This window comes from Lepidochelys kempii, chromosome 26, assembly GCF_965140285.1.
Source record: "Lepidochelys kempii isolate rLepKem1 chromosome 26, rLepKem1.hap1, whole genome shotgun sequence".
NCBI classification, from domain to species: domain Eukaryota; kingdom Metazoa; phylum Chordata; order Testudines; family Cheloniidae; genus Lepidochelys; species Lepidochelys kempii.
The window spans coordinates 5,943,024-5,955,308 of record NC_136405.1 but is presented as its reverse complement, the minus strand read 5'-3'; the positions used below and the strand labels follow the sequence as shown (position 1 = coordinate 5,955,308).

Below are 12,285 nucleotides of genomic sequence, written 5' to 3'. Positions count from 1 at the left end.
CTGTGCTCACAAGAATTTTACACATATCCCATGGATTATGGAAATCTAATCCAGGCTCTAAGAATTACTGGTTTAGGATATGCCAGTCACAGGATAAAAAACCTTCAGTTTTTACTGATAAGTTTCACTTTCACTTTTTTAAAAAGCCAGGTACTCAAATGATACACTCTGGCACCCTACAATAGCTCAAACCATGTGGCACCAGGCAAGAGTCAGCCTGTGTGTTTTCTGCACCAGTATCATGTCTTACTTGAGGCAACTTGATAGGCAGGTAGAGGATAGAGCCATCAAATGCCGTAACGTCTCCTGTCACCGATCTATGCTCCTTCATCATCCCAAACCGCATACTCTTGCATTCCACATTAGGACTGCAGGTCAGGGAGTTAAGGAGAAGGTGGGGAGAAGAGGAGAGAGAATGTTTTATAGGGTCTGCAATATCCTTTTACTTGGAAAATATGAGTATGCATTCAAATTCTAGTTAACGCTATTGTGTCCACTACAGGCTCTCAGAGAGCTTTAGTATGACACCTTACAACTCTGTCACAGCCATAACTCAAACCCGAGCCAATAAAACCGCAACAGAGGAAAACAAATCAGTGCAATATGCAGATGAATATCAACACACAAGAAGAAAGCAGGGGTTCAAATCAACTCTATTGCAACTGACACAGCCACAATCCTTACCCTGTGCTAGGGCAACTTATTGCAACGAAGACCTAAAACATCACCTAACGTTTGTGACTGTTGCCCCATCTAGTGGCTATTCCAGAGTAATTATTAATGCTCGTGGTACAGTATTAATGCCTTATGCCAAGAGAACGGATTTGTATTGTGTTACATCTCCAGGATAGTTGTGACCACCAGAAGGATTCTGGAAGAATTGTTACCATAACATTCCTCTAATTAAATCCAGATACTCAAAGGATAGGATGTTCCCCAACGCTTAATTTCAGGAATTGTGAAATCAATTTAAATTAAGGATATTTTCCCTGGGCACTCTGTCATCCAAATCTCCATGGGAATCACTTGAAAATCATTCAGAGGGGCAAGTTCACAGAAGTCATATGAGTTCCACTGCTAATTTCACTAGCTTCTATACCTCTACAAACCTTACTATAATTGAGATAGATGTTCAAGTGTGCAAGGTGTCGCTACCTGAAAGTCACATGGTACTGGTAAACGGCTTCATTTTTGCAGTGTATTTTAATCAGGTTCAATCCCAAGGGGAACGGAGTTCCTTTAGATCCTTGCTTCACTACCGGTTCTCTGTAAAGATATGAAGGGAAGGAAGACAAAGGCATATAATAATTTTGTCTAGATTAATGCAAAGAGGCAGCACAGGATGCCAGCACTGGCTGAGGATCTGAGAAAAAAAAAAATCTGAATGCGTCAACACCACCCCTAGACCTCTTCTGTACTGTGCACCTGTGCAACAATTAGTATGTGCTGAGAACATCTCATTAATACTTTCCACATGTGCATCTCAAAGCACTTTGCAAACATTCTTCAACTCCCAACACCCACTGAAAGGCAGGAAATATGGTATCCATTTTTCAGATGCGTAAACTATGAAAAAAGAAGAGGTTAAGTGACCTACCAAAGTTTGTTCAGTGACTGAGTGTTCTTATCACAATGCCTGTTTAAAAAAATATTAGTTTTAAGAGAGACAAGTTGTAGCAATATCCTATCCCAGTAGAGTTGGCTCAGCTTTGCAATACTGTAGATTCACATTGTGTGAAGTCTGTTTAGAATCTGGATTGTTTGGTCTGGAAGGGTCTTCCTGAAGGTCACTTGTATTGTTCCCAACCCTTCCCCCGCAGCATGATCCATGTTACTAGTCCTAAACTAAGTCAGGTAGCCAGGTGCCCAGTCTATCTTAGAATATATTCAAAAATGGCTCCCCCTGCTCTACAATTAGCAAGTTAGAGTGTAAGACAGCAGCTACCAGTGGGAAGCAGCTGCACAAAGCTACACACGCCGCCACTGTCAGCATTTTTCATGAGCCAGTTTCAGAGAAAGGTTACCTAGATATTGTAAAAACAACGAGGAGTACTTGTGGCACCTTAGAGACTAACAATTTTATTTGGGCACCAGCTTTCGTGGGCTAAAACCCACTTCATCAGATGCATGGAGTGGAAAATACAGTAGGAATATAATCTCACACACACACACAGAGTACATGAAAAGATGAGAGTCTGCAGCAATGAGTCCACCAGGCGCCAAGCCACATCACTGAACAGAGGATTTTCCTTAGGGGTTTCTACAGCATAAATGGCTACAGCATCTATGTACCTACTAGTTGATCTAAGAGACGTTTAGAAATAAGTGTGCAACTCACCACATCCATCTCTCACTTACTTTCTCTCCATCTGTTCAACAAGGATGGGAAGAGGACTTTCTGGCTGGGATGCAAACCTGAGGGGTGACAGCAGTGGCTGCAAGAGCTGAGGCTGAAGCACACCTGTGTGCAGGGAAGTCAAGTCTGTAGGAACTTTGCACAACACCCTGCCGAGTGACACAGCCATTCTTCCAAGAGGGACAGGTGGAGCTTCCATTTGCCCACGGCCAAGAATTCTGAATCCATATTCAAGAAAGAAAAGTAAAAATGTTAACCCTTCCCCAACTTTAAGTTTGCACCCCCATTATACATTACATAACCTGCATTCACATCAGTCAAATAATGTTTAAAACAGGTTTTGGTCTGTCTTTATTCCGCTCCTCTGGTTTTGAGGCTGAAGCTTATTTAAGCCTAAGACCAAGATCCAAGCCTGACAAGACTCAGACTGCGGCCAAACTTGACACACCTGTGCATCTTTAGCCAGAGGGCATTTCTTCTTTCTGCAGATTTGTCCTTCACCAAATGGTACAGCTATGACTTCTTGCACCCAGAGGGCTCCTTGGTATCCCTGTTCCAGAGCCCAAACCCTACAAAAGTAGCACGCCAGTGATACCTGACTCTTGCCCAGGGAGTTTTAGGAGAGACATGGATATTGTAGATGGAAGAGAGCTGTTAACGTTCCATCTCAGCCTTCCCCACAAGCCAGTACAAGACAATTCCCTATGGTACATTCTTCTTATTTATCATTTGTATTACAGTAGTGCTTAAGTGCATGAGGCGCCATTGTGCTATGCCTGTAGTAAAGATACAGTCCATTCTCCCAAAACTCTATCCAGTCTAGTTTTAAGTAAGTTCTTCACCCACTTTCTTTGAAATGTGATTGAAAACAGAGGTTTGTTTGTTTGCTCTTAGCACAACCCATAATCTCCATTTTGCTCCTCCGCATGGATTGTATATTTGATTTTTCATCAGTACAATTGCTTCCTATATCTACCCTAGTTCACCTTGGGACAGAACAGCAGCCCAGACCCTTTACAAAGAGCGTGAGGAAGTTTACTAGCAGGCATGCTTGCAGTGCAGGAGCCACACACATCTTGACAATCTGTCTCATGGCACTCTACCTCAATCCTCTTTCTACACACACTCTACAGCAGAATGACACAGAAAACTAGAATGAAGCTCTTTCATCAGCCAGCCCAACCAATACCAACTGCTGCATACAATCCTCCAGACTGGCAATGTTGAATGCAATTACTGTACTGATCTCCCTGAGAGACGAAGATCATCCCTCTGAGTTGTGTTAATACTAATAAACCTCATTTCTAGAGCATTTTCATCCCCCAGTTGACCTACAAGCATTAATTGGTTTATCACTGAAATGCAGCCACCTCTGGCATGCAGGCCTGCAATCAAACACCACAAGAGAGGGAACTCTGGCCAAGGACATCAAAGGACTTTTCAACTCACACAAAAAACCACTGCACCATGTTTACCACCCATATAGAGCAGATGGACCTTGTTTTCAATCTCATTCAAAAGACCTGCACATAGCAAATGGCAGCACACTCAACCAACCTGCCTTGGCAGAATAAAAGATTCAATCAGCCCTGCTGCATTTCAAGCCTGTGCTGCTGAGGAGCACTAGTAGATCAAGCCTGCTGTTTAGTCTAGTAAGCCATCTCCAATGTCTGTTACATACACTGCACATGTGCAGTGTACAAGCCTAGTTCACTGGTATATGAAAGCTATTGCTGACTAAGTAGCACATACACAGTTCTTTCTGAACCAAGAGTTCAGCTCAAGCAAATATTTTACTCACCTGCCAGGAAAAAGCGGCATCCTCTCCCCTTTGCTGTACCCAGCTGGCATGACATTTGGTGATGGAAAGGTGGGCTGCACTGGCATGACTGCTTTAGGGTTGGCCTCCATACCACCCATGCCCTTGCCCAAGATGCCTCGACCTGAATGAAGGGATAGATTCAAAACATGCCTGAAGAAACCTCCCAAGATATGAAAGAGGTTTCTTTCCCCGTTTAAATACTACACCACACAACAGCCTTTGCTGGAAGAGAACAGAAACTTATACAAGGCTGGGATAACTTACCCAAAGGCTGAACTGCCCGTCCCAAGGCAGGTCTCGGGATGGTCTCAAAACCAAGTCCTTGGAACATGGAAGGCAGAGTCATGACAGATGCCAGAGGCTCCTGCAGAAAGCCAAAGGATAAAGCTTTAAAGAATGGACAGAGAAGCCTCATTAAGACCTAAAGGAACAATCTCAATGGATTAGCTGTACTTCCAAGGTACATATCATGCAAGAAACTCTCTCTTAGGTACTGAAGCATAACTACAAAGTAAGGAAAACCTCTCTCGGGAAATCTTAAGGGAGCAGCTTATTTGACAGCAGTGTTTGCATGCAACCCAAGCAGACCAAAAGCAGAGTTTTCTTAGCTTTTCCCCAAAAAATATCCACTTGCTGCAGCTGTAAGGTCTCCCTGCAGAGGTTTGTAGGCTACAGACCTCCAGTTACACACTCACAACTGCGAAGCAGCAATTAATTCTAAAGCTAAACCTTTTTAATTTAAAATTATTACAAAAGCAGTTGAATTACCGGTGACGTTCTTATCCTATAATAAAGTCATAAGTTTTTGTTCCACACCTTAACAGGTAGCATTCTAGGAAGTTGGCTGTAGGTTCAACAGAGCCCCTACAAAAAAGTAAACGAGGAAACATGTCCAGGCCTCTTAAGAGCAACAGAACGAATGCTCAGACATGGTCCATGCTGCAAAGAGCATATTCAGTTTATTCCACTAGTCAACATCATCAGACACAGTGATAAGAACTGCTATTCAGTTGCACTTGTTTAGGTTAATGTCAACATACTATCCTTAGCTAGAACAAACACATTCACTGCTATTATTTTCTAAGCAATTAGAATGCTATCACGGATCCGTAGACACCTAAGCAGAGACAGTCTGCCCTGGAGAGCTCAGTGTCTAGAAATACAGTTGTCATAGCAAGTCTCTGATTTAGTTACTTAGACGTTGTTATATTAAGAATTAAAAAGATCAAAAGTCAGATTTTGCTACACTTCTTAAAGACTACCTTGATGGGAAGAAGCTATAATTTTGAAGGGAGAAGTGAGTAAAATGAGTGAGCTCATTTATATAGCTCTCTTTAAGGCAGTGGTTCTCAACTGTGGTCCATGGCTTGTTCAGGGAAAGCCCCGGCGCACTGGTTTATTTACCTACCGCATCCGCAGGTTAGGCCGATAGCGGCTCCCACTGGCCGCGGTTTGCTGTGCCCAGCCAATGGGGGCTGTGGGAAGCAGCGCGGGCCGAGGGATGTGCTGGCTGCCCTTCCTGCAGCCCCCATTGGCCTGGAGCGGTGAACCGCAGCCGGCAATCAGCTGAACCTGCGGAAGCGGCAGGAAAACAAACTGGCCCGGCGCTCCAGGGGCTTTCCCTGAACAAGTGGTGGACCACAGTTGAGAGCCACTGCTTTAAGGAATGAAGCAAAACTTGCTTCTTCCAATCCTGTCCAAGAGGTCTCATTGCAAATAAGACATTTTAGATTAGTGTTGAAATGACCCACAGCAATTAAATGAAATTAAATATTTGATAGGGGAGGGAACTTTGAGAGGCAAGGCAGCAAGATCTAATCAATTTAAAATAAGTTAAAGATAGTTCCACACCTTGCACCAGCCCAAGCCCCCCATACACTTATTACAACTTTTGTAATTTTAAAAATTGGTTTTCCTCCCGCTTGTTGCGGCGAGAATAACTCACAACCACAGTAAGAGAAACTGACTATCTATACAGAGGAAAGGGAAACTGACCCTTTGCAAAGTGCTGGCCAACACAGAGTAAACAAATTAAGACTATGTCTACATTGGAGCTGGAAGGTGTATTTTCCAGCTCAAGCAGACATCACCTGTGCTAGCTCTGATCAAGCTAGCATGCTAAAAATAGAAGCATAGCTGGATCAGCATGAGGGACTAGCCACCCAAGTACATAACGAGGATCTCGGGTGGGGCTGTACTCGGGGCAGGGCTAACCAGTAGTATGCCAGCTGGATTAGAGCTAGGGAAAGTTTGTCTATTCAAGCTGGAAATGACACTTTCTAACAAACATATCCCAAGAGAGATAAATATCTCCTTCCATCTAACCGGTCAGTTATGGGAATGGCAGTCACTCCCCGGCTCAGCCAGTCTGTGCATCACCCAGCACAATGGGGCCGTGACTGGGACTTCTAGGCAGTACTGCAATACAAATACAGAAGTGAATAGGCAAGATGCTCCCTAGCGAGACATACGACTTCGACAGCGATGGGGCCCCACTGGAACGTTTACCTGCTGTACCAGGCCTGCTGGCTGCCGTGGCTCCTCCGGCACCCTCTGCATCCTGCTGGCAGGTGGGACGGATGCTGCCCTGCCACGGACCAGATGCTCAGGCTGAGGCAGCTGCAGCTGAGGCCCAGGCATGCGGGCCCCACAGGGCTTGCGAAAGGGGGCAGCGCCCTGGAAAGGGGGCCTCCAGGGATCCATGGCGAGGCTGCCCGAGAGAAAACACGTGTGGCACGGAGGCAGGCACGAGGGGGTGGGTGGGGTCACCAACAGGCCAGGGACCTGGGTGCAGCCCCCTGCCTAGCATCCAGGGTGGCAGCTCGGGGGCGACCCCCCTCCAGGGCCAACCTCCAGGTACAGTGCCCATTGCTGTAACGCCAGTGCCCCCCTGCCCGGGTCCAACCCGCCGCCCCACCGGGGGGGTCCAACCCGCCGCCTCCCCCACCCCTCCGGGGGTCCAACCCGCCGCCCCCCTGGGGGGTCCAACCCGCCGCCTCCCCCGCCCCTCCGGGGCTCCAACCCGCCGCCCCCCCCGGGGGGCTCCAACCCGCCGCCCCCCCCGGGGGGCTCCAACCCGCCGCCTCCCCCGCCCCTCCGGGGGTCCAACCCGCCGCCCCCCCGGGGGGGCCCAACCCGCCGCCTCCCCCGCCCCTCCGGGGGGTCCAACCCGCCGCCCCCCCCGGGGGGGTCCAACCCGCCGCCTCCCCCGCCCCTCCGGGGGGTCCAACCCGCCGCCCCCCCCCGGGGGGGTCCAACCCGCCGCCCCCCCCGGGGGGGTCCAACCCGCCGCCTCCCCCGCCCCTCCGGGGGGTCCAACCCGCCGCCCCCCCCCGGGGGGGTCCAACCTGTCCCAGGCTCCCCCTCTCGAGGAGGAGGCGGGGGGGGGGATCTCGGCCCTTTCCGGGACCCAGGGGCCCGCTGCCCCCTTTCCCAGCCTCGCCCGGCGTCCTGCCCCCGGCGCTAGGGGCTGCCCTCACCGGGCCGGGCGCGATCCTCCCCTTTCGCGCGCTCACGGCCAAGCCTCAGCGCCTCGCCCTGTCGCCCGGCTCCACGGCTGCCCTCCATTGGGCCACGCCGCCGTCTGTCACTCAGCTCCACCCTCCCATTGGAGACTATCCCCCCCGGGGCCCGCCCATGTCACAGACCTTGCCTGGGAGCTACCAAACTTGAGGGGAAGGGGGGGGGAGAGCAAAGGCAGCGCAGGGGATATAGCAGTATCACCCCCACATAGTGAATGGTGAAGCCCATGCGCTGTTCATCCCCACGTGGCATTCTGTGTTTATCCTGGGAGAGAGGCGCCTCTAATTGTTAAATTTCAATGAAAAACAACCAAATTTAGAATGTAATGCAAGTAGCTACCTCCTTTTCCTGCGGATAGAGTGGGGCAAAGGAGAGACGATAAAAGCCGCCCCCCCCAAAAAAAAAATGGAAATAAAAATTTGGCTTTTCCAGTCTTGGTTTTTAAATTAAAAAAAAATTACAATTCTACAAACATGTCATTTAAAAAGGCCCCTTTTCATTGAAAAGATTGAAAAATTGCAACTATCCCAAGATTTCGGTGTGCTATAAAACATTAATCAATTAAACCTCACAACCCCTTTGCGTGCTAGTCATTATTACCAAATGAGGAAATTGAGGCAGAGTGAAGCAACTTGCCCAGGGTGATCTATTTACTTAGCTAGTAAACTATTTGGGTCAGGGACCTTGTTTTTGTTCAGTGTTTATACAGAGCCTAGGCAGTGGTTCTTAGACTTTTGTACTGGTGACCTCTTTCACACAGCAAGCCTCTGAGTGCAGCGCCCCCCCCCCATAAATTAAAAACACTTTTATATATTTAGCACTATTATAAATGAAGTGAGGTTTGGGGTAGAGGCTGACAGCTCATGTCATGACCCCCAGTTTGAGAACTCCTAACACAATGGAGTTCTGGTCCATGGCAGGGGCTCTTAGGCTAGGTGATACTGCAGAGCCAGAAGGGAAATCAGCAGTCCTCAGAGTTTGGTCACACCAGCTTAGTAGAGGGAGCGGGAAGGGCTACAGGCATTTCTCAGCCAGATAGAACTCATTCTCTCTGCCCTTGTTTCCTCTGGCGTGCTTTGCCCAGAGAGGAGGAAGCTGCAGCGAGTGAGTCTCCGCCCGACTCTCAGAGTATAACGCTCCTTTTCCCCAGGATGCGCGGGATGGGGGTGGGGAGTAAGGGGTTTCAGATGCGGAGTCACTCCTGGGAGAGGGGGCAATGCGTTTGCTGTGGGGTTGATCCCTTTCTGTCGCCGCTGGGCCCTCGGGAGCTGCATTCAGCACCACAGACAGCAACCCACAAGGTATATTAATTAAGTCAATGGGAGAGTTCCTTTCCATCGCTTGGAGTGGCTACACTGGCAGCACTTGTAAGCTCTCTAGTGTCAGAGTCAGTTTCAGGACTCACATAAATTGTCAGACCACTCTGTTTATTAGCAAAGCGCTTTGCCAATGCACCCAGATATGTGAGTCCCTGCAAAAGCTCAAGCTAACTTATTTATACAGACAAGCCAAAGGCAATTTAACATAAGAGACAAAAGGAAGCAGAAACTGACAAATATACATGCATATCTTATTTGCATATTAACATTTACCAATCTCCTAGCTCAGTAGGAACTCTAAGTTAATTAGTTTGAGGACCCATTGTCTCACACTCCTTAATGTTTCTCTTCCTGACAACTATATATCAACAAACCCTTCAAGTAGCATTTATTTAATGAATTATAATTTCAATATAATTCATTCTACTTTTACACTAGTGTAGCCATAGCCTGAGATTGTGTCCATGTGAGCATTTCTCTTAATTGCTCATTTACCGATGCTGCATGGCTCCAGGGCCTGGAGCCTGAACCCTGTTTTTGCTGGGCCTTCTGACTGAGAAACCCGGCCCCATACTTCCTTTCTCCCTCTTTCTGTGTGCCTCACTCTGTCTCTGAAATTGCCCCTTCACTTCTCCCCTGCTTCTCAGGACCTGAGCCTGCTCCAGTTGGAGATAAGTAGCAACAGCCCCATTGTATTATTCAGTGGAATTAAGAGGATCAAGTCCTGTAATTCCTGTGCTCTAGGCGTCAGCCAAATTCAGAGTTGGTTTACACCCTCTTACACCAGGTCTGGATTTGACTTTACATGGTGAGTCTCTTCCCAGGCAAGGGAGTTCTAGATTGATTTTCATCTCTCCTTTTCACTATGTCTTGCATTGCCTTTTCCTGATTATCAGCCAGATTCCGTGGGACTCTTCAAATCCTATTGATGATGACAGGATTTGAAGGTACTCAGCACCTGATAGTACTGGACACTCTAGTAGCATAATGTGTTTACCTCCATCTGTAAGTACTTTTGGTGACCTTTGTGTGTCTCCTTGCCCTTAGAAATTTATGTATAAATCCTTGCTTTTAGTGTGCCGGTATAATTTATTTGGAGGGGGGTCAGAGAGAGATTCCATCTGTTCCATGTTATCAAACTATATCTTTCATATTGTTTTAGTAGAATTAAAGAAGGATTGAACTGTTAATATAACTTAAGTAGACACAAGTTAAAAATATTTTTTTTTAAATAAAGGACCTTTCGTATGCTCAGAATAATGTCTTAGAATATTAAAACTAACATTTTTTTCAATCTGATTTCCTTCTCACCACGGCACAGTTTGTCCACTTTTTGCATTTTTCTCATATGGACAATGAAAATCGGCTGGTCAGTCTCACTTCTATTCCTAATCAGTTTCACTATCAGGTTTTCATGCACTATTCCAATATCACAATATCTGGGCTGTCATTGCTCTGATGGGGAACGTTGCAGTCAAACCAAAGAGGAACTGTTTGTAGTGTAACTTATTCTGCTCAGTGTTTGCTTGCTAATTTGATTATCCTGCCTGCACCCCTAATTAATCATGCAAAACACCTGTTGACCACAGTGGTGCAGAACTGGGCCCAAAATATTTGTGGGATAGTCCAGGTGGTAATATTTGAGTGCCCATGATTTGAGTGTGTCTGATTTCATGGGTATTCTTTTTATCTACTGTATTTTAATATGCCATGATAATAGGCACTGTAAACATCAGTACAATTGTAACTAATATGAGATTTTGAAAAACCTTTACAAAAACCCCAAGCCTTCCTAAAAGTATCCATGAAATGTCTTTGCATAAAATATTCAGATCCTTAAACAGATGCTTTTTCATCCATGCTACTGGCATTTTTAAAGAATGTATCATTTTATTATGGCTACACCTTTTTTACAGATATAGAGCTCTTGAGGATATGGAGTGTGAATTGGGCAGCCTCATCAGTCCTGAGCTGATGTATATTTATGGGCTGACTGAGGGCTCCATTGCAGATGTAGATAAAGTCCATGGACCAAATTCACTCCTGGTGTAAACAGATGAAACCCTTATTGAAGCCAACAGGTGCTGAGATTTGTCATCATTATGAGAATGCCACTTGCAGGTACACGGGCTGCAGCATTCTCACACTGACTGCTGTCTTTGCCTTTCCTTTTTATGGCAGGTTTAGCTCCCAACCTCGGAGCCAGCAGCACAGAGATATTGTTTGAGGAGATCTCCAAAGACCTCCTAACCTGGACTCTGACGCGGAATGAGGTGCTGGGTCTTCCCCACTGCCTGACGGTCTTTGGGGCTGCTACCTACTACAGCATCAAGTGGGTCTCAGATGCCCTGGACTCCACTCAGAAACAGAGGATGAACCTAAAAAAAAGGTATGGCACTTCAGGGATCATGCAGATAGGTGTGAAGGTGAGGAAAGGAGGGGCACCTGTTAGAGAGACAAAGAGGCACCCACAGAAGGATGGCTGGGGACTTCCTGGAATACAGTTCCATTTTCACAAGGCCTTAAGCCTCCATCTCCTGTTCTGAATAAAGATTCTAGTGGGCTCCTTACCGAAGGACATTTGTGCAATGGCTAAACACAATAGAATAACATAGGATTTGCCATACTGAGTCAAATCAGTGGTCCACCTAGTTCAGTGCCCTGTTTCCAACAGGGACCATTAGCAGAGCCAGGAATACAAACCAGATCTCCTGAATCCCAGTCCAGTACTTTAAACCACTAGACCACACTACCTCACATGTAGAACCATATTAAAAATTTAGTACACTGCAAAAGTTAATTTCTGAAAAGAGATTAATGTAACATTGAATTTCATATTTGATTCAATCAACTTTTTAAAAAATTCTGAATTGGAATGCTGCAGAAACCAGAAGACCTTGCCAATTTTAGGCCAATCTTATCATAGAAACAGTGGTCTCAAATAATGTGCTCAAGAAGAACAGGGCCTGCAGATCTCAAGAAATCTACAAGCTTGTGAGCAGTGAAGGAACCAAACAAAGTCCCATTCTTGTGCGCCTTAGAAGCTCAAGGAGGGCAATTTTAAGGTCACACCATGGTCTGCCCAAAAATGTGTGATGCAAGAGAAAAATGAAACTTGCACCATTACAGGATAGTTACTTCCAATGCCCACATGAAAAAGGTAAAAACAGATAATAATTAAGTTAAAATTAATGATACCAAAATTCTTCACAAGTTTATGGTTTTTTTTGTTTAGCCAAAGACAGAACTGAGACTACACCTGAATT

General features: G+C 46.3%; 1 protein-coding gene across 1 annotated transcript in view; it reads right to left on the bottom strand.

Moving 5' to 3' along the window:
• The window catches only part of PIWIL2 (piwi like RNA-mediated gene silencing 2), a 35,192-nt gene extending 28,115 nt beyond the window's left edge, over window positions 1-7,077 (bottom strand). The window contains 7 exon segments of the mRNA XM_073325008.2: window positions 251-368; window positions 1,156-1,266; window positions 2,359-2,574; window positions 4,158-4,299; window positions 4,443-4,542; window positions 6,687-6,939; window positions 6,941-7,077. Of these exon segments, the coding sequence (XP_073181109.2) occupies window positions 251-368; window positions 1,156-1,266; window positions 2,359-2,574; window positions 4,158-4,299; window positions 4,443-4,542; window positions 6,687-6,939; window positions 6,941-7,047 (1,047 nt within the window). The 5' untranslated portion in view covers window positions 7,048-7,077.
• Between the last annotated feature and the right edge of the window lie 5,208 nt (window positions 7,078-12,285).